This window comes from Lissotriton helveticus, chromosome 7 (assembly GCF_964261635.1).
Source record: "Lissotriton helveticus chromosome 7, aLisHel1.1, whole genome shotgun sequence".
NCBI classification, from domain to species: domain Eukaryota; kingdom Metazoa; phylum Chordata; class Amphibia; order Caudata; family Salamandridae; genus Lissotriton; species Lissotriton helveticus.
The window spans coordinates 1,120,057,561-1,120,081,074 of record NC_136068.1 but is presented as its reverse complement, the minus strand read 5'-3'; the positions used below and the strand labels follow the sequence as shown (position 1 = coordinate 1,120,081,074).

General features: G+C 42.6%; 1 protein-coding gene across 2 annotated transcripts in view; it reads right to left on the bottom strand.

The window, feature by feature from the left end:
* The window catches only part of SLC39A11 (solute carrier family 39 member 11), a 2,376,444-nt gene that overhangs the window by 27,336 nt on the left and 2,325,594 nt on the right, over positions 1 to 23,514 (bottom strand). For both annotated transcript variants that reach the window (XM_078654275.1, XM_078654276.1), the window contains exon 8: positions 17,662 to 17,760. In XM_078654275.1, coding sequence (XP_078510401.1) covers positions 17,662 to 17,760 — 99 coding nt within the window. The remainder of the gene's footprint in view (positions 1 to 17,661; positions 17,761 to 23,514) is intronic.

Here is a 23,514-nt window from a genome sequence, read left to right as displayed (position 1 = left end):
GCCTAGAATACCTAGCAAAATTGGAAAGCCCTCGCCCCCTCACCTTTGGGGGCTTGGTTAGTAAGCAACTCACAAACTGGGTATGTTTCCCTGCCCATACAAAGTCACTGATTATCTGCTCCAGTAGGGGGCATGGTATTACCTGAAAAAGGAACAATATCTAATACATTGTTGTCATTTTTGCAGCTCCTTTACACCCAAGTCATGACAAATCGATCACATGCCACATGTTTAGTTCTTTATGGATATCTTTTAATAGTGGATAATAATGATCACTTACAGCTTGATCGGTGTAGTTGTGACCGCCTGATAAGTAATCAAGTCTTTGGGCTCCAAGAACGGTTCTACAGTTTTTAAGGTAAGTATTTGTTCTTGCCGGATTGTATATGTACAAAAAACGAGATTGTTAAAGATTTATGTTAAATCCTGACACCTAACTGGAGTTCCTCCATTAAGAATTGTATTGACCAGAAAAGGACATAGTGATGTAGTGATGAGGATGTTGTCAGCATACAGCATTATTTTAAAGTTGTGAGAGAGCGAAAAACCGGAGAAAAATGTAGAAGTGCACCATATTTACAAGAACGTTGCATTATCTTAGCAAAAGTACATATAAGAGTGTAGAAGTTATAGAGTGCAAATATTTAGAGTGCCTAATTTGAATAGTAATACATGTATCTGTGTGAAAAGCTAATATAGAAGTGTGTAGTGATATTAGAATGATGTTAAAGTCTCATGTTATGTGGCAGTATGAATAAGAAATGTAATTCGGTAAACCATGAAATGTGTAGGCCACATGGCAATTCACAGAGAATGAATAGTGCTGCTACACTGTCACGAGATATGGACTTTAATATTGGTATAATCTGATGTATTAGTAAACATAGAACTGAAATATATTTTATAGAAGAGTTTTACTTATTTAGTGTGGTAGTTAGAATACTGTTTAAACAAAGAAATTAATGTCTGCAGAATGTATAGGCCCGTTTCATGTAATCCAGATAGGCCTGAAAAGACAAAGTCATTTCTTTAGATCTGTATGGGCTCGTTAAAAGAAAGTCGTGCTAGGCACTAACTGTGATTCCTGGTACATGTTTTACGACCAAAAGATATGGTGGAGGTCGGAATTTGGGGCCCATAGCAGAAGTGTCTATCTGCAGGTGCGAGGAGCTCTAATCAGTATGGTGATGAATAGGCTCTTGTTCAGAGGAGCCATGCACAGGCCTGTAGGAGGTTTCAGGAATTTCTTGGGGGTACTGTCTCGCCGGAGAGAAGCCTGGGAAGCAAGGTCAACTTTAACGAAGGGTCCAGAGGAGTACGAGTATGGAATTTGCCGCCAGAACCGACACCACATGAGGGGCGTCCCGAGGGGCGTTTCCATTGGAAATGTGATTTTGTATTAGGGACAGCACCCCGGGTGGAGTTAGAACAGAGGGTTTGAGAAGCCTAAGAGAGCGGATGGGTAGGCAGATAGGTAGACTGCAAGAAAACAACTTGACTCAGAGACTAAGGGAAGTGTGTGATCTTCTTTGGAAGTCACCACTGCTGACACCTTTTTAGGTTAAGATCTGTTAAGTAGGGATGTCACTTAGTCTAGTGTAGGGACAGTCTAACCAGAACTTTTCCTTTCTGTAAATGACTCTCAAGTTGCAGATTCTTGCAACTCTGTTAACATTTGAATTTGCTTTAGTAATATTCTTTGGAAGATTAAGAGCATTTAGAGAATATTTGTTTATATTAGTACCTGTGTATCTTTTGAATCTTATGCTGAGAATATTGTATCTCCAGCTGTTTTTGGCTTTACAATAAACTTTTAAAACTTATTCTTAGTAAGTGGTTCTTTAGAGTGGTTTAAGTTCCTATTTGATTGATCTAGTAGTGGGTTGCCTTTTACTCAATGACAGGTACCAACGATCCAGTCGACCTGAGCTGGGATCTGGTAAGGTAACAACAGACCAGAAATCCCGCGTTAGCAGTTGGTAGCAGAGTGAGGATGGTTATCTTCTTGAGGAAGGTAACCTAGACTAGGTTAGTTTACCCCAAGGCCCCTAGAGATCGAGAGGTGGCCTGCCGAAGAAGGTGCTGACGGCGCGAGAGAAAAGCAGCAGTATCGAACGGGAGTGAGTATAACAAGGGTCATGCGTGAACAGATTGCGGTGTTTTGTGTTTTATTTGTATTGTAATGTCATGCGGAGTTGAATGCCTGTAGTATGAATGTGAGAAGGTTGTGAGCGCGCGCAACCTGGTAAAATCTTAAGTTCGGGGTAGAGCTTAAGTGGTTCGGGTGTATCGAACATCCAGAGTAATTGTCGACCAGAGTAAGGAGGTCATGAGGTACCATTGACCGCCGCAGGACCGAGATAGGGGGAGTGTAAGAGTGAGTGTGTGAGTAACGGACGCTGGTCGAAAGTTACTGTGTGTAAGTAACCTATAAAGAGAAGGCGATTGTCTGGACGTAAACGGAAAGACATTTCGTCAGTTACGGTGACAATTACAGATAGACTCTGGGCGTACAGTCAAGAAAAGTGATCGCTTGGATGGAAGTAATCATTTTTCAGAGTATGAATGGGACGCATGCATGACCGCGGAGACGAGCTGAGAAAGGAGGGGAACTGCTGCGAAGGGGGACGAGTGACGTCGGCAAGAGCCGCGCTGAGATAGGGCGGTTAGTGAGGAGCCGCGACATGATAGGGCGGTTGGTGTGACGTCAGCAGAAGCCGCGACGTGATAGGGCGGTTGGTGTGACGTCAGCAGAAGCCGCGCTGTGATAGGGCAGCTAGCGAGAACAGTGCTGAGATTGGTGGATTGTCATCAGGAACTAAACAAACCGGAGAAAATAGAAATTTGTAGATTTGAACATGAAGTGTTTTAAATGTTTGAGGGATATTTTTAAGAGAAAAAGGAGAGAGTCTTTTTACGGGGAAGAGGCACCGCCAGAGGGTACACCGGCTCACTATATGGCAGCGAATGTTGGTTTACACACTATATTGTGGATTAGTGATTGGAGCAAGCTTACGGAAGGGAATGAGGAACTGCCGTTCCCAAAGTATGGGACGTTTAAGTTAGAGGTGTTACATCGGCTGAAAGCAACCATGTCCTCATTGAAACCTCCGCCTAGACCGACCCAGTTTGAGGCCCTTAACGCATGGATTAGGGCGGCGCATGACAGGGATATGAATAGGCGCCAAGAAAGGCTGACGCGATCGGTAAGAGCAGTGCGAGATTCCAAATGGGATGAAGACGCTAAGAGATGGAGGGTACAGACAATTGAGGTAGATAAGTTGTACCCAGTGAGAGAGGTGGCAGGAGAAAAGAGGCTCATGGAAGAGGATGAGGAGAGCGAGTCGGAGGACAACTTGATAAATAGATTGCTAATAGATAGACCGCCTCCGAACGTTGGGGAGACAGAAAGTAACGAACTCCCAAGGGGAGCTGGGGCTGCCATAGAGGGGTATAGACCACTCCCTATATCGGAGTGGACACCTACCAAAGGTGAGGAGACACCTCAACCTAGTACAGTACAGAGTGTAGTCGGAAGGTTTGCAGTGCAGAAGATGCCAGAATCTGAGAGGGCTGAGACCTATGAATTACCAGATGCTCTTCAAGTACCCGTTACCATAGGACCTATACGGTCGATTTACCACCCAGAGAAGGGGAGAGAGGAGGAACAGGTACAGCTAGACAGAGAAAGAGTTGAGATGGAAAGGAGGAATAACACGACAAATGCCTGGAGGCAATTGCCAGGACCAGTGACGTTGAACACCCCATTAGATACAACAGTGGGCCCCGTAATAGATCAGGGGGGTCAAAGAGGACCGATGGACCTGAGGGGACCACGGCCGAAAACCTATACAGAGCTAAGAGCTGACTTGAGAGAATGGGATGGGTCCACAGAAACACCGAGCAACAGGTCCAGAGTAGAAGCAGAATGGGGAAGTCGAGGCAACGGAACGGTATCTCACTGTGGGGCAAGTGAAAGCAGTCAGGAACGTGGGGGTCAAAGTCAAGAGAATAGAGGAGTTATGCTTCCTATGGACGGTAGAGACGGGCAGGAGCGAAATGGCCGAAGTACGGAGTGTGGAGAGATGTCTCGTCTTTTTGAAAAAGGTGGAGACCAAATGGTACTAGAGTACAGAGAGAGGTTTAGGTGCACTCATCACGCACCCAATGAGGATATACAGCACTGGAGTCCTGGGAACAGTGAAGGGTCTTGCCATGCGTCGAGTGTTCAGAGACCTCAGGCAAATGGGGATGAAATGGGGAATAACGGGATGTCTTGTCAACCACCTAGAGAAACCAGGCAGAATGGGGGATGTGGGACTACGAGAGGCAATGGAGTGTTTCATTATCCACCCAGAGGGGACGGAATGGCATGGGACCTGGAGAGGTGGGAGCATGGGAGGACTCCCCTTAACTCGCCTGAACCTAGACGTAGAACTAGGAGCTGGGATGGGAGAGAGATGAATGGACCCCCTAGAGATGGTGTACTGAAAGCTGAAGTAAAAGCCAAAAGACTCGATGTCACCAGCTTAAAATCTGATTTGGATGAGATCATAGATGGTACCCTACCCTTAGAAAGGATTGACTCATACGAACAGGATGAACTGTTGTTTATAGCAAAGGATGTTACTCGAAAGGCAAGAGCGATTCATGAGAAACTGTCTGAATTGGCAGACAAGTATATGGTAGATTTGTCCAGAACAAAGACGCTACAGAGTAACCATAGGTTACAATATACAGATCAGGACTTAGACGAAAAGAGAACAACTGGATTGGAAACACACATAAGGGAACTGATAACAGGAATAAGAGCATGGAGAGATCTGGACAAATGGGAGGAGAGGTGGTCCAAAAGGGGTACTGTTAGACGGAGCACGAGTGTGATGACTTCGGAGGGAAGGCTAATGCAGATGGAGGCATTCCCTTTGCGAGAAATATCGAACGGGAATTATGTACATGTGCCTTGGAGTAGAAGAGACTTGGCTGCATTTACCAACTCATTTCCGAAGTTAAGGGACAATCCAGTTGAGTGGTACAAGCAGGTAGAAAGGTTTGTGAAAATCTCAAAGGTATTGTGGATTGATTTGAACACCTTATTTGACATTGTTGTCCCAGGAGATTTGTGGACAGCATGCAAGGTTAGTGTTGAATGGCCAACTGCGGAACCAGAAAGGAATGCTCAGACTAATGGACCGTCAGAGACGGTAATGCTAAAGTATGAAAGGGTAATAACTTGGCTGAAAGATAAGGTGCCACCACAAGACATAGATTGGGTAAAAATAGACCGAACAAGACAGGAGCCAAAGGAGACAGTTCATGAATTCTATGAAAGATTGTTGAAAACATTCAAACAATACAGTGGGCTCGATGTAATGGACCCCAAAGATATAGGACAGTTTGTATCAAAGTTTGTTTTGGGGTTGAGACCTGATATTTGTTTGATGATTCAGCAACATTTAATTTGCTGGCAGAACAGACCACTGGATGAGATTTTGCGGTATGCGAGATATTGCAGTGATGAGATAGATTCCAAAACAAAGAAACTAAAGGAAAAGCTGATGGTGGTACAGATGCAGTCAGCTGGAAAGGGCGGACAACAGAAACAGGGAATGGTGACAATGGGACGGAAGTCGAATGGTCAGAATAAGGATAATGAGGAAAGCCAGAGACCTAGAATAGACTTTGCCACGTTAAAGAAAACGACAAAGTGCCACCAGTGTCACCAGGTGGGACATTGGAGACGCGAGTGCCCTTATAACCCTGAAAACGGAGAACTAGAGTTAGAGGAGGAAGTTCAAGAGGTTCCAGTTCAAGAGGTAACAGTTCCAAGAAGCAAGGTGGCCAAAGGGGGGACTTCGGCTCTGCGAGCTCAGTTTCCACAGCCACCAAAGATTGCGACAGGGGGAAAGATCTATAAGCAAATGCCTCTTTTCATTGAGGAAGAAAAATGTTACTACATTGATCCATTAACAGGACAACGTGTGAGCAGAGAAGAGGACTGTACCCTCGGGGCAGTTCTAGAGGTGGACCAAAGAGGACCGTTTGTTGAGGCTGAAGTAGCAGAGTGTCCTACGACGTTTTTGGTGGATACCGGAGCGACTCGATCAACTTTGAGATCAGCAGTGGTTCCGGACCTACCAATGTCGGGGGAAACAATTCAGGTGGTAGGAGTCGCAAATAGGAGAATGACTAGCCCTTTGACAGAACCAGTGTCAGTGAAAATAGGGAATTACACAAATGAACATCAGTTTGTGGTATGTGATTCTAGTCCTGTGTGTCTGCTAGGAAGAGATTTATTGTGCAAACTGAACTGCACCATATACTGCACACCTCAGGGTGTGGAGGTACAGACTGCAGACGATGATGCTACTTTTAAGATTGCCAATTCAAGAACGTGTGTAGAATTGTATCCTACTCTGACTGTGGAAGACCTTCCTTGGGACTTAAGAGATGCTGTCTCATCTGAGGTATGGGATTTTACAGGGGAAGAGATAGGATTGATCAAAGGGGTAGAACCAGTGAAGATCATGGTAAAACCAAATGCTGAATATCCGAGAACGCCTCAGTATAAATTGTCCCAGGAGACGATTGCAGGAATAAAACCTGTGATTGAGTCCATGATTCAACAAGGAATACTGAAAGAAATCGTGGGCAGTCCATGTAACTCCCCGATTATGGGTTTGCAGAAACCTAGTGGGAAATTCAGGATAGTGCAGGATCTTCGAAAGATTAACAACATTGTTGTTTCATGTTGTCCAGTGGTACCGAATCCATCGGTGATACTGTTTCAGATACCATTCCAAGCTGAGTGGTTTACAGTGATAGACCTTTGTCAAGCTTTCTTTTCAATTCCATTAGACGAAGAAAGCCAGTATCTTTTCGCGTTTAAAATGGAGAGTCGCGTCTTAACATGGTGTAGAATCCCACAAGGGTTCACAGATAGCCCTTCAATCTTCAACCAGCTGTTGAAGACGAACCTTGAAAGTCTAGTACTACCACAGAACTCGGTTCTGGTCCAGTACATAGACGACCTACTTGTTGCGTCAGGAACAGAGGAAGCTTGTAAGGAAGACACCATTGCTTTGCTGAATCATTTGGCTGAAAATGGACACAAAGTATCCCCGAGCAAATTGCAGTACTGTCTGACAGAAGTACAGTACTTGGGTCATCGGATAGAGAAGGGAAAACGCAAGGTGTCTCCAGATAGGATAGAGGCCATCATGAAAATGAATGCGCCTACGACACAGAGAGAAGTTAGGATGTTCCTAGGTATGGTTGGTTATTGCCGACAGTGGATTGCTAACTTTTCACTGAAAGCAAAACCTTTACAAAAACTGACGCACAAGGAGGTGAGTGATCCGGTACCATGGGACAACGATTGTTTAATGGCGTTCCTACAGCTGAGAGAGGATTTGTGTTGTGCTCCGGCTTTGGGAATGCCAGACTATGAGAAGCCGTTCTCATTGTACTGCTGTGAAAGAGAGGGATGTGCGTTATCAGTGTTGGTGCAGGTACATGGGAATGCCCGTAGACCAGTTGCATACTTTTCGGCTACTTTAGATCCGGTAGCCGCAGCGTTGCCCGGATGTCTCAAATCCGTTGCTGCAACAGGTGTCAGCATTGAACGTTGTGAGAACATAGTGATGGGACACCAGTTAGTGGTGTATGTACCGCATTCTGTAGAACTGTTAATAACTAGGACCAAGACGCAGGACTTGACCAATAGTAGGCTCACGCGCTATGAGCAAGTTATTCTTGCTGCAGAGAACGTGACCCTTAAGAGGTGCTCTGTCTTGAATCCTGCTACACTGATGCCACTTCCTAATGATATTGAAGGCGAAGAATGTGAAGATCACGATTGCCTTGATGTGACTGAACTATGCACGAAGCCCAGACCAGATATTGTGGATGAGCCATTGATCGACCCTGATGAAATTTACTTTGTTGATGGCTCATGTTTAAGAGACGATACTGGTCGGTTGAGAGCAGCTTATGCTGTTTGCACCATTACTGGAGTTGTGGAAGCTGCTTGCCTGGAAGGAGTACACTCCGCTCAAGTAGCTGAAATCATTGCATTGACACGTGCCTGTATAGCAGGTAGCAAAAAGAGAGTCACCATCTATACTGATAGCCAATATGGTTTCGGTGTAGTTCATGATTTCGGGCAATTGTGGTCTCAGAGGGGTTACATGACTTCCTCTGGTTCGCCAATCAGAAATGGGGAGTTTGTACGACTGCTGTTAGAAGCATTACAAGGTCCAGCTGAAATCGCAGTAGTCAAGTGCGTAGCACACACAAAAAATACAGATTTTGTGTCACAAGGAAATAGATATGCAGACGAAGTTGCCCGCTACTGTGCGGAGCAAGGGTACTCTTTCACGGAGGTGGAAGTAGGTGGGGCTAAGGAAAAGACAGAATTAAACATGATGTTAGAGACTGTTGATACTTGGGAAGATTTGAAACAAATGCAAGACAATGCACCTGAGGCAGAGAAAAGGTCCTGGGAAACAGCAGGTTGTGTGAGAAGTGAAATGGACTTTTGGGTTTCGGCAGATGGAAGAGCAGTGTTACCGGAGGAATTAGTGAACCCAATGGCACGACAGATACATGGTTCAACACACTTAGGAAGAGATGCCATGCTGAGGGTATTTATGCAGACTTGGTATTGTCCTAAGTTTAGGATTGCAGCAGAAGTAGTCTGTAGGAGATGTGTTACATGTCAGCAACTGAACGTAGGGAAAAGAACACCAGTTACCATGAGTCACATTGGGAGGTCTGGGGGACCTTTCAACAGAATGCAATTAGATTTCATTGAGATGCCAAGAGTCAACCGCCTCAGGTATGTTTTGGTGGTTGTATGCATATTTTCCAGATGGGTCGAAGCATACCCTACACGTAGGTGCGATACACTCACAGTAGCAAAGCTGTTACTCAGAGAGTTGATCCCGCGCTACGGGGTGCCAGGTTCTCTGGAATCTGATCGAGGAACACATTTTAACAGTGAAATTGTGAAGATGCTCTGCTCTGCATTGAACATTGATCAGAAGTTACACTGTAGCTATCGACCAGAGGCTTCAGGTATCATGGAGCAGATAAACGGGACATTGAAGTGCCGAATTGCCAAAGTGTGTTCATCCACTTCCTTAAGTTGGCCTGATGCTTTGCCTTTAGTGCTAATGAGCATGCGTAGTACTCCAGACAGGAGGACAGGTCTCTCTCCTCATGAAGTACTAATGGGGAGGGCAATGAGACTCCCAACTGTCCCGACAACTGCCTTCTTGAATATTTCAGATGACCTGATCCTGGACTACTGCAAAGGACTGTCTGACGCCATTCATTCTGTGTCCTTTCAGGTGCAGGCTGCCGAGGTCCCATCTTCAAGAGATCTGTGCCACGACCTGTGCCCAGGAGATTGGGTCCTGGTGAAGAAGCACGTACGGAAAAATTGCCTAGACGTGCGTTGGAGAGGACCTTTCCAGGTTATCCTAACTACGAATACTGCTGTGAAGTGCGGAGGATTGCCAAATTGGATACACGCTTCCCACACCCGAAGAGTTCCAGCACCTCTGGAAGAAACAGCTCCAAGCCGAAGACGGAGAACCATTAGAGGGGATCAGTCAAGCTGTGGGGGTGTCTGAAGAAGTTGGGAGCGTTACAGATCCGGAAGAAGAAGGACAGGACGGCAGTGAAACTGAACTTGCTACAGAAGGAGAAAGTTGCTGTGAATGCGACTCAGAAACAGAACAAGTCCAGAGTGATCAAGGACCGAGTGGAAGGGCGAGAGATAGGAGAACAAGGCGTGGAGCAGCTACTTGGCCCGAAAGAAGAAGAAGGCCAAGCTTGAAGTCAGCTCGAGAAGAAACTCTTGCTCCTATATCCGAAGACTCGGATCTGGACGAAGGTACACAGGGCCAAGAACAGGAAGGTCCAAGGAGATGAAGGAGGGTGCGAGTGCCTTGCAGAAGATACTCTACTCCTGAGTGGACCTACCTCGCTACAGATGTCCGAAGCACGCAGAACTGGGAGGGTGAGGAAAGTGACCCTGACCAGAACTGAACCCATTATAACCGTGGAAGTAGAGTTACTGATGCCTGGAGTGGAGGTCGAAAGACTGCTGACACTCAACATCGTCTATCCTCCTCTCTTGAGCGGAATAAGAAAATTGATCCTAGAGACAGTTGAATTTCCAGTTTGCTGTTCCAATTATCCAATACTTGAGGGAATCCTTCTTCGTTTGGAAATATTAGAGCAAGTGGTAGCAGTTATTGGAACACGCATAGTCTCGGATTACTAAAGATTTTGCAAAGAACTTTGTAAATACAGATTGAAAGATAACCTAGCGCCGAGTGGAAGAAGAAAGAAACTAGGGACTTCCATTTTAGTGGATGGAGAAGGGCTAGGGCTGTCTATTGCTACAGAAACTCAATGACTGATTTGCGGAGGGAATTATCAGTTTCCAGGTGTGGTTCATAAAGAGACATTGTGCAAAGGAAAGAGACGTTGGGGAAAAGAAAAGACTTTGTGCTGAGAACGAAAACCAGAGCTACACTGTTTTGAGATCATGGAGACTGGCAACCCGAACCGCAGGACAAAATGCATTGTAGGCACACTTTTAGTGGGAGTGATTTTTCTTATAGTTTTAGTAGTTACTATATCATATGTAGTGGGACATGAAAACGAAGTAAAAGCAAGAAAAGAGACAAAAAGAGTATCGACACAAAAGCCTACTACTGTTGCTGGGGAAAATGGGGAAAACACTGAGAAAGAAAAAGCTTTACTAGATGCTGAGGTTAAGAGATTACATGTCGATGAATCCCAAGGGAATTTTAGATCAAATGCTTATGCCAAATTGCTTTATGAATATATTGATGCCATGGAGGCAAAGAACTGTTATGTTTGCATGCAGTTACCAGCCTCTGTAGACGAGGGCATCAGGTATCATCATCTTCCATTGACTTATGGAATATCATGTAGTTTATTGTTGAGCATATTTTATGAACGTGAGGGGTACGAGTATTACTTCTCGAACTTTGACTCCGTGTTACCAGAGGTGCCAAATTATAAACACCTCAATAAGTGGGATTATTACAAGAGTGAAGACAGGTTACAGAAATTTTTCCTTCCATGGAGAACATTAGATACTTCACATGCCCGTAGAAATAATTTGACTTGTAAAGTGTCTGAAATTGAGAAAAAGTTTATAGGGCAGGTGGATGATCGATACAGAAGACAAAAGATCCTAAAAGCTTCAGGACAATGGAAAACAGATTGGACCAAGGAAGAAAGGGAACACCAAAGAAAGGGTAGTAATGGTCCAATAGCTTTAGACCGAGAGAAAAGGGGAAAATTGTGTATACACAGAAGTCAAACATATTATGAGAATGTGTTTGTGGGAGAAGTTAGTTGTGAACATGCTTTCCAATTGGAGTACTACTCCAAAGACTTCTTGAAGGAGATGCAGGTAATCCCAAATGTATATTTTGTATGTGGAAGAAATGCATATGTGAAACTACCAGATAATTGGTACGGATCATGCTATTTGGCAATTGTCTTTCCCAAAATATACCATGCTGAGGATTTAGAATCTAAAAAGGGAGGGAAACAAGCTAGAGACAGAAGAGATGTCAGCACTGAGGAGGTAGTTGGAGATGTATTTGGTGCTGCATTTCCTCTTTTGGGAATAATATTGAATGACATCAAAATCAGAAGATTGGCAACAGTTGTAGATAGGTTATCCGCCAGCACTGCTAGATCTTTGATGCTAGTGGAGGGAGAGATGCAATCGATAAGGGCAATGGGTCTTCAGAACCGACTTGCTCTAGACGTTCTGTTGGCCAAAGAGGGAGGAGTCTGTAAGGCTTTGAAGGTCCAGGAATGTTGCACTTACATTCCAGACAATTCAAAACCTCTAGAAAAGTACATACGAAACATTACTGAGATACACCATGAGATAGAAGATTTGACCAAGATAAATGTGTGGGAGAAAGTAGGTCAAGGAATGGGTAAAGTTGGAGGTTGGTTTGCCAATCTAGGAAAGAGTTTCATTTGGTACATATTGAAACCCATCATCATAATAGTGATTTGTGTAATCGCTTTGTGGGGATTGGTGCGACTGTACAAATGGTATAGAGCAAACAGGTTGCAGAGATCTATGAGAGAACAAGAGAGAAGACTGACTGCAATGCAGGATACCCAGTACAGGAGTCTGAAGGCTCTAGAGACAATGAAACGAGGGGGTGTTGCAACAACTTCAGTCTGAAAGATTCATATCTTGTGATGATGTTTTGATGGTGATGACTCCTGAAAGTCATCAAAGGGGGGATTGAGAGAGCGAAAAATTGAGAAAAATGTAGAAGTGCACCATATTTACAAGAACGTTGCATTATCTTAGCAAAAGTACATATAAGAGTGTAGAAGTTATAGAGTGCAAATATTTAGAGTGCCTAATTTGAATAGTAATACATGTATCTGTGTGAAAAGCTAATATAGAAGTGTGTAGTGATATTAGAATGATGTTAAAGTCTCATGTTATGTGGCAGTATGAATAAGAAATGTAATTCGGTAAACCATGAAATGTGTAGGCCACATGGCAATTCACAGAGAATGAATAGTGCTGCTACACTGTCACGAGATATGGACTTTAATATTGGTATAATCTGATGTATTACTAAACATAGAACTGAAATATATTTTATAGAAGAGTTTTACTTATTTAGTGTGGTAGTTAGAATACTGTTTAAACAAAGAAATTAATGTCTGCAGAATGTATAGGCCCGTTTCATGTAATCCAGATAGGCCTGAAAAGACAAAGTCATTTCTTTAGATCTGTATGGGCTCGTTAAAAGAAAGTCGTGCTATGCACTAACTGTGATTCCTGGTACATGTTTTACGACCAAAAGATATGGTGGAGGTCGGAATTTGGGGCCCATAGCAGAAGTGTCTATCTGCAGGTGCGAGGAGCTCTAATCAGTATGGTGATGAATAGGCTCTTGTTCAGAGGAGCCATGCACAGGCCTGTAGGAGGTTTCAGGAATTTCTTGGGGGTACTGTCTCGCCGGAGAGAAGCCTGGGAAGCAAGGTCAACTTTAACGAAGGGTCCAGAGGAGTACGAGTATGGAATTTGCCGCCAGAACCGACACCACGTGAGGAGCGTCCCGAGGGGCGTTTCCATTGGAAATGTGATTTTGTATTAGGGACAGCACCCCGGGGTGGAGTTAGAACAGAGGGTTTGAGGAGCCTAAGAGAGCGGATGGGTAGGCAGATAGGTAGACTGCAAGAAAACAACTTGACTCAGAGACTAAGGGAAGTGTGTGATCTTCTTTGGAAATCACCACTGCTGACACCTTTTTAGGTTAAGATCTGTTAAGTAGGGATGTCACTTAGTCTAGTGTAGGGACAGTCTAACCAGAACTTTTCCTTTCTGTAAATGACTCAAGTTGCAGATCATAGCTATTCTTGCAACTCTGTTAACATTTGAATTTGCTTTAGTAATATTCTTTGGAAGATTAAGAGCATTTAGAGAATATTTGTTTATATTAGTACCTGTGTATCTTTTGAATCTTATGCTGAGAATATTGTATCTCCAGCTGTTTTTGGCTTTACAATAAACTTTTAAAACTTATTCTTAGTAAGTGGTTCTTTAGAGCGGTTTAAGTTCCTATTTGATTGATCTAGTAGTGGGTTGCCTTTTACTCAATGACAGGTACCAACGATCCAGTCGACCTGAGCTGGGATCTGGTAAGGTAACAACAGACCAGAAATCCCGCGTTAGCAGTTGTTTCCACCTATTTCAATCCCCCTAACATAGCATAGCAAGGCATAAACGTTCATTTAAGGGCTCCACAGCGAACACGAAGAATAGTCGAGAAAGGGGCATGACTTTGTAGTTGCTCCACTAATCGAAAAGGAGGTGGGGTAGAGTAATCCCCACTGACCCTTACAGAGATTGAGAGTGACCTATAACCTGTCAAATATCATTTTTTTTATATTTGGGCCAATGCCAAATATGTCAAGATTCTCTTATCAAGAAACCGTTAGTCCTCACGATCAAACACTTTCTCAGTGTCAAGTGAGATCATCAATGCCTGTTTATAGAGTCTCTGCTTATTTTCAAAGATATGAAGGATTTTACTTGTGTTGTGTCTGTATTGTCTTTCGCATATAAAGCCCAATTGATCCAGGTCAATCAAGCCAGGTAGCATCAGTCTCAGTCTAGTATCTATAATGCCTATATGGAGTTTCACATTAAGGCTCATGTGGGAAATCTATTGGTCAAGTTTCTGCTCTGTTTGGGAAGGACCTTTATTGCAGCCTCCCTCATTGATGGAGAAATGATTCTGAAGTCTGCAAAGGAATTGAAGAGTTTAGTTAGGACAGGAGCGAGGGCCTACAAGAGTTTTTATAGTATAGGGCTGGGTAGCCCAGATGAAGCTCAGTGCCTACCCCGACTTGAGACTAGGTGTGTACTTGATCTTCTCTTCCAACCGAATAGACGGTACCAGCTGGGCTGCTTTGCCTGCTACGACTCTCTGTACTTCAGATATTTCTCTGTCTGAACCAATTCTCTCCGGCGATGTCTATTCAGCATTATATACACCACCAGAGAAGATGCCAAGTGTGGAAGTTATCTCCTTGTCTTCATTTACAGGCAAATGCCTCCCATCTTGTAGCTGAGCTATCCTTTCTTTTGCCCGTTTAGCCCAACGTTTGCTTGTTAGCATTTCGATTGCTTTATTATTCCCGGGGGTAATAGTTCCATCTGAGATAGAGTAATTTATACTCTGCTTTATCAATTGCAAGTTTTCTGACTTGCACCCGAATCACTTTAAGCTTCCACCAAAGCGAAGGTGAGCCTGTCCTCTTGCGTTTCCCTTACTATCAAGTTCATTTGTGACTCCAAGTGCGTGCGTCTGACATCATTTTATCAAGCCCAGCTGAAGCGGAAAATAAACAACTTTTCAGTACCGCATTTAGGAAGTCCCTTACGTCCCAGTAATTTTCTGCTAAGCCAGTAACACATTTAAGCGCTTCTTTCCACACTCAGGTGTCATGGAGGATGCAACATTGCTGCGTAGGCTTCTAGGGTTGTCTGTACTCCTGGAAGTACTCAGCATCGTGAATATCGAAGCCTAGTGATGTGCCCAATATCTGACTCTAGCAACATATGTATCGCGAGCAACCTGCCAGGAAGCGGTCTAATATAGTTTACGAGTTATTCACCACCTAACAGAATGTAAAATCTGATTTGAGGATTTCGACTTGTCAGGTATCTACCAGACCCAGGAATGTGAGCCACTGTTTATTATCTTAAATCATGTACTGAGTGCCTATAAATCTTTGAGCCTGTCCATCACAATATTTAGGTCCCCTCCAATTATCGGTTTAACCGCTGTAACTTTCACTATCTCAGCATTCATGAACTGAAAACATTTGTAGTGGTATTTTTTATGGGTACATATAGTGGCTATCATAAAGGTATATGAACCAAGCAGCAGGATGAGCACAAGACATCTAACAAGGTCACTGGAAATAACTTTCAAGCTTGTCAGCAATTGTTAGATCTCAGGATCGTGAAAGCCCCTATTTTCGTTCTACTGCACAAGAGCTACTTGTTTGGAAACCACTTGCATCTGAGCCTAAATCAATCTCTTTTCGGTGTCTCCCCGTTTTGTACTGGAGACGTTTGACTGGAAATCATTTTAAAAACACATTTAGACCCTTTGTGCTAAAACTGAAGTCTTAAGTTGGCCCTTATACACAAATACTAGGGCCATTATGCACCAATACTATTATGTTAGGACTTCCGATAGTGTAGACAGAATCAAGTGCAAGCAAGTATCTGTGTCTACGATCATGTTCAGTAAAGGTGAACCAGCCTCTCAACTCAAGAAATGCATCCAAATAATTTTTTTAAACACATTTCTAATCACCTCAACAGAAGAGTATGAAACCAGGCGCCACCCTTAGTCAGCACCCTGAGGCTCATTCTCCAGCCAGCAGGATTTCCGGTGACCGAAGGCTCTTTGTGTCACTCTACATGGAGACTGAGGTCCTTGAGAGAGGACAGTCTCCGGGCTCACAGGAAAGTGATGCAAATCTCAAACCTCGGTTGCCACAGCCAGCAGCCCTTCTGAAGCTAAGGAATTTCAATGGCTGCCTCTGGGGTGCTATAAAATATGGCGGTTCAGGGGATTCGGAGGAGATGAAAAGTTGCTCCTCTACTCTGTCACAGTGAAGAGAGAGGTGCTGGAATAGGCTGTCATACTTGCTGAGAAGGAGGAACCTTGTTGGGGTTCTCCTTCTGCAATCCTAGAGAAGTGGGGGCACCTGCCAACCCTAGAGTACTAGAGTGCCATGAGGGAGATGGGAAGTAACTTTTGTGCAAATGGCTGTGTCTAGACTATAAAAGAGAGAATTGAGAATACAGTCAGAATCTTTAAGAGGACAGTCGAATCGCTAAACTCAGTTGTTCCTACCTGATAAGCCCTGCAGCCAAAACAGAACAGAAAAAGAGAGATTTGAGAATCTATATGTTCGGTTTTCCAGATCCTAATGAATTCTCACTGACTATTATTCAGTCTTGCTGGTTTTTCATCCCTAAGTACCGTGCAGGGTATGATTATTTGTTAACCATGTTCCTTCAGATTTTCTCCTTGCTGAACGTTTTTCAGTTACTCCATATGAAATATGTTATGTCCCTTTTTTAACATTTTGAGTTTGAACAATGACTGAGCAAAATTCTGAATATGCAGAATGCACTCCTTCCAAACCCTGAGTCCTGTGAAACGAATCCTGTTGGAGCAGCTTTCCTCCCTCGCACTGGAAAGCCGCTTGGATCTACTTTCCGATCAGGCTAGAGCCGGGAAGAAGGGCAACACCAACCAGTTTGTGCGATGCCCACTGAAGGTCTTGGGCCTAACGGCTTTAGACCAATTGTAATCTTCGCCATCCAGTTTCGGATCTTTTTGTGATCTAATTGTCCCTGTTGGAATCAAATGTTTCCATCTAGAAACACAATAAGCAGTTCTACCAAACAAACCTAAATTATTTACGCACCGCACTTGCTCCTACAGCCAAAGGAACAAAAGGAATACATTAGTCAGTGCAATCCTGTCTCTCTTATCCAATGTTCTCTTATCCAATGATTAAAATAATTTTTTCTATACTTTAAAACCATTAAAAAAACATCCAATTACCAGACAGACCAGGGGGCTGACATAAAAAAAACTTAAGATATGTACTACTGTTCTGTACAATATATATTCCCTTTCGATTCAACGTTCAAATAAAAATGGGATTTGAATTGGTCAATCAGTTCAAGGCATATTAAATTATTTTTCATTTTGTTTTCAAGCATGGCTCCATATATATTTTGGCCATGCTTTTTCTTTATTCCACGTATACCATTTGATAAATACCTTATGCTGAAAATGTTACTTTTATTAGTATTTTAATGTAAACGTTTCATGGTGATTAAGCAGCAGGCACCCAAGTATTCTTTTCAGTACAAATACAACAAGGTCTTTTATTTTTTTTTTAAATCTTTAGATATATTAATAACACTGTGAGAAGAAAAATGTGAAATACCACAAATGGAAACAGAAATACTGCCTCAATCAGCAAAAAACACGGAGAACAAAATGGTGCAGGAGCCTCTCTTACCAGAATGCCCGCCACGTGGAAAATCCAGCCCCTCGCAGGGGGAGACTGACTGCAAGGCCTTCTGGAAAATTTTGAATTCCAATCCCAATTGCTAAATTCCTGCAAAACAAAAAAAGAGAAAGAAAAAAACACAATTACTGAACTGAAAAATGCACATTCTGGAGGGGATGAATATTTTGATTAAAATGCATTTTGTTTCTTTACATTGCTGCATATGAGACAATTACTATCCCTGTCTCAAATCTCACTCCTTATAATGCTACTGTAACAAGGCATTCAGGGACTCAGCTACAAAGTACTATCAAGTGCCGCTACTGGAGTCCCATCATTGGTAGCGATGGGATTTGGTCCTGCCGTCAATAGGGGAACATCAAGGTACGGGGAGGGTTGCAGACTGAAGCACCTTCTGTAAGCAATTCAGAGACCACCAGCAGTGTGAGCTCTGCTGAAGAGCGAAGCGGGCTACCATTTTGAACCCTCCTTTACCAAGAGAGCAGAAGATGTCAAGGACAAAGCTGAATGCTGTAGGGGATCCGGCCACACTACATAACCATCCCCTTCAGCTATACTCGCACTTACCAACATTTGTTGTCACACAGGCTCCTTTTTGCCTGAAGCCTTGCTACATAAACAGAGAGAGAATGAAACGTTTGAAATCCCAAGAAGCCAGGACCTAAGTCGACCAGGGAAAGAATGGATTAGAAGAAAAGCCCTCCCAGAGAAAAATCTGCATTTTCCTTTGATGGACTGAGAAAATACACAAGGGTATATCCTAGTAGATCAGAGGAGGCGCAGAAAGCATCCATCAATTGGGAGAAGAAAGATTTATAAAAAAAAAGAGGTCAAAAGTTTTCAATGTCTGTTATGTCTCCTTTATCCGGTAACCTAAGAAAACAAGAAGATTTTCAGCTGTCTCCAAAACGGTAAGCCTCATACAGTAAAGACTCATCCGGAAGTACATGAAATCTTCTTAAATAGAACTAAGACTCAGAAGTACACGGTCAGGAGTGACATTACTTGAATACATTCTTCAACGATATTTCTTAAGGGCTTGTTCTCTCTTTTGTTTGAAAACACCTTTGTACACTGGGTTTTAGAAGGGGGTCTGAGGGAACAATATTGTGCACCCTCCAAATTAACATGGTACACAAATTACACAGCTTTTTAGAAGGACAGAAACGAATACAAAAAAGTGGAAGATGATCAATAGCTTCTTCTGCAAAGAATGAAGCAGCTCAAACATAGCAGATTTGCACCTTAAAAATAATATCCAATGCCTTTATTTGGCCTGCACTAAACCAGCTACTCATAAACAGCAATTACCAAAATACCAGGAGCATTTTAGAGGTTTTTTTGTTTCCACTTTTGAAAAGGTTGCGAAACAAGCAGAATGGCCCCCTGAAAATGGACAATTCTGTAAATTCTCTCCATTAGCAGGAAAGCTTCAGAGAGACTACTGCCAGCCAGTCCATCCGGAATTGCGCCATTCAATACAGTAAAGAAAGTGCTTCTAGAGAGAATGGGGTTATTTCCTAGACATTACTTGATACAAGCCCGGTCCGAGAAACTTGGGCCAGATGTCAACCCCGGGCTCTGTGTTACAAAGTGAAGATCACTTGTGATAGATTCATGAGGCCAGATAAACATTCTTAAGAAGAGATGTTACAACAGATTTACTTGGAACAATACACTGAATATCTGCCTCATAGAATGTGACTATTGTTTCAACACCATCATGCGACTGAACTCACAGAAGTTGTAGAAATGGCCAGGGCATATGTCCGAATCCACAAAACAAAGTCTTCAACCACTAGTACCTAATTGCAAACGCTTGACAAAAGGACCAGCAAAAACCAGATCATTTAAGGTTTAAGTGGATGAGAATGCTATGCTTTGTTTCAAACAGTGGTTAGAGAAACACCACGTGAGTACCAACCTTGGCTATTAAAACATATTTATTGTGTGTACAGACTAGTCAAGAAATAGCATGCTTCAAACAGTGATATTAGTTGGTAAGAAAAGAGTTCCTTTCAACCAGTATCTTATATTGCATCGTTGCCTGAGTTGGTTAACCTGGGTTTGAATTTTCCATATGCAGTGGATATTTCAGAAGCTGAAATAAATTCCTCCTCTCATCACAGGTGGATTCACGCTCCTTTTACCAAGGCTTCTGTATAAAACGAATGGAACCGAAAAGTAAAGCCCACAATAAAAGAGGAAAGAGAGAATAACATGTTCTGAATAATCAAACCATGCCAGGAATTAGTACAATATCATGTAGCATTGCTCAGAACAAGATCCAACCTGGTTTGGGTCTTTTGTAGATTTGTCTAATAATATGATAGTGAAAATGACAGCTGGTGCCCTACTTGCCTTTCTTGATTCAGGTGAACCCCACAAAGCTGATCATCTACACAACGGTCTCTCATATGGTAAGTGTAAACACTCAAAGCTCTCAAAGGCTTAAACCAGTGGAATCTCCTTTTCTATCAAGGGATGTAGCAAAGCCAGCAATGTTGGCAAGGTGATTGATTAACCTACATAGAAGGCATGAAGGCAGCCTGAGTTCTCAACACCAATTTGTCCAGGAAGAAAGTGGCGTAGGAAGGCTGCTGCAGACAATTCATCTTCACACCAGAGTATATAGCTGTGGCAGAGAGGACATACTAAACATGAACAACATCTTATGTCTACTGTCACATAAACACACCCTCTCACTTGTCTCCAAGTTACATATGAAGTATACAATTTATCTCTAATCATGACCCTCCGCAATGTGAAAGACAGTGGTTTCTTGGCGATCAACAGAAACATCTGAATATGTGCTCAGACATCTTGATAAATTTACTCAGTGGGGTATCAGGCTGCAACGCTAAGAACATGAAATATAATCTTAAGGTCTTAAAGTATTGAGTTATTACAGCACATAAATAGCACCCCTCTAGTTTTACATTAACATTTAAATCTGCACAAGGCAGTTTCAAATCACATCTAGGACCTCAGTTGCAATCTGTCTAAATTCAGACAACTAAGAGCACAGTATAGTCAACTGGTCCAATCCCGCATCAATAGAGCAAGGCTGGAGCTGACTCACTACAAACTCAGGTGTAAACTAAAATACCTGCTACTAGTGCAGCCCAATGCAGAAGAACAAAGTGTCACTCAAGTAGTAATCACCTCAAATTAATTTCTTAGAACATTGCAGACTATTGGATAACACTGAGGCACATGACTTCCTGACCAACTGGGATAGCTTATGCCTTAAAGAAAAGTGAAGTACAGGACCACACCCAACCGGGGGTTTTCAGGAAGTTTATCATCCAGAAGTAACTTCAAACACATTTAGATACCCATTGGGAGGCCTCGCCCAATATATTTACAACCAGTTTACTGACAATCATTACGCCCATAAATCGCTCCAACTTGGCAACAGACTTTTTGCCAACATCTTCTTAAATCTACATCGAGAAGATCACAGAAAGATAGCTCTGGGCTTCCAAAAAGAAATTAAAACATTTTACTTGGGTATTCAGGGCACTAGATGGTTACAACCCGGGACTTCAACTTACATTGATTAGACAAACCTGAGCTTACACATCCCTTACACGTGGAAGAAGATCTTTCTAATACAGTTACTGATAGGATGAGCAATCTTTTTCACTTATTTGGTCTAAGCTTCTTAACAAACTTAGAAACCTCCACTCGACTTCTAAACCACACATAGGATTTTCATGGAAAAATCACCGAGATAGAAGATACTTCGGTCTCATGAAAACTTTTCTTCATGTGGAACTCATTCCAGATAATTCATCAAATGTAAAGCAACCATTTTCCTTTATTTCCAAGGTACAACTTCAGAAGTAAAAACAGAGGAACTCACCACTGTGGGGAATCCCGTGCCATCTGCATGCATGAGGAGAAACAAATGGAGCTGGGCGCACATTGATTATTTAATTTCCTGAAAACAAAAAAAAAACACCAAGGTGCTGCTGGGCTGCCTTGCAGAGTCTACCATATCCATAGCCACGTGGCATAAAGTCATCAAATGTTCACATGAATATCAGTAGTGAGCACATTTCACAGACTCTTCTTTCACACGGAGAACCATCAACTCCTGATTTAAACCCAGGCTAAAAGCAATAAACACGGAGACTTGCAAACTGACAAGAAAATTGATTATATGCCTGATGACATTGCTTCCCTTGTGAATCTAAAAAACTTCTACCACAAACAACTGTGGGAGGAAAAGAGAAACCACAATGATGAACAGTGGCTCCATCTATACAGTCTCCTAAGACAAGGCGAAGCCAAATTGTGGCAGTTTGTAAACAACTTAGATACCTCCACAAGTGGAATAAGCGGTAACATAGTAAGCCTACTAAAGTGGACTAAACATACTAAATATGTAAAGTGGTCTCAAGAAGACTCTCCAGCTAATACAGAAAATGAGATCGTAACAGTTAGCTCTATCATGCACTGTTAAAAGTGTGAAAGACTCCATCAGAACCTGTAGATCTAATGGATCTCCTAGGCCCAATGGGATCCCCGCCACAATAAAGAAGTCCAATATAGACAGCTGGACTGAAAGACTACTCCCCTTATTTTTACATCATTAGAACTCGGAGTATTCCCTAATTCACGGAAAGTTTCTATTATACACTCTATTTTCCAAAAACGGAATAGACAAAATCTAGCACACTATCACCTAATTGTATTTATTGGATCTAGAAGCTAAAGCCTATACTAAAATCCTATTCTAACAGTTAGAACAATGACCTGTTAACAAAAATATTATTCAATTTTTTAAGACTAAGTTACTGTCTGACTACAGCACAATGGAGAATATTTTAGCTTTAAATTACATGGCTCATAACTCCATCAACAAACATGGTCCTCCTCTTTTTGCATGCTCCATAGACTTTTCAAATGCATTCGACTGAATGGACCATTTTATTCTATGGTCCAAAATTGCAAAATATAGGATATCCCAAAACCAGCTGAGAGCTATAATATCACCATACACTGATATCTAGGTTTGAATCAAGACCAGACCCAGCAATCGTATACAGAACCCATGAAAATAGTGACTGGGCTCAAACAGGGCTGTGTGTTGACTCCCTTTTTATTTAGCATCTACACTGCAGGTCGTTTATTAGCCTTACCCCAGGCACATTCTTTACCTCCAAAGTGGGTGGGACAACAAAAGATCCAGCTATTCCAATATGCAGGTGAACTGGTAATATTTGATCAAACAAAGGTGGGCCTCCAGAGAGCCCTGAATGAGCTCAATACCTACAATCAGAAAAACAAGCTTATGTTCAATGAAGGAATAACAAGAATAATGATGTTTGAGAAATGTAAAAAATACTTACAACTATTTGGGCTTTCGGCTATCTGATAGCGCAGCACAAATAACAACTAGCAACTTATGCAGCAAGCATTAAGAATAAAGCACATTCGCCATCTACAGAATAAACAAAAGGTGCACAGCCCGTTCACGAAGGCAATCCGTAAAGTTAAAAGAGCTCAGTTTCTTCCATCGCTCTCGTATGCTCAACACGTCAATAAGAAACCCAGCCACTCTTGGACTTGCAAAACTTACAGTAAGGTTTTTTCACTTCCAAATTATACCAAAAAAATCCGTCTGGAATTTGGACTAACAAATCAGGAACTCGCACACAACGCTGGATTTATCAGACTCGGCTGCTGTATTATAAAAGCCAACATCCGGAAGTATCCCTTAAAAGCAATGCTCGAAGGCAAGATGGCCCCAGAAATCCGTGGGCAAAACAACAACAAAAAAGCCATCGCAGTTTAGAACTCGCCTCTGATTGGCAGTCTCAAATCTACCTC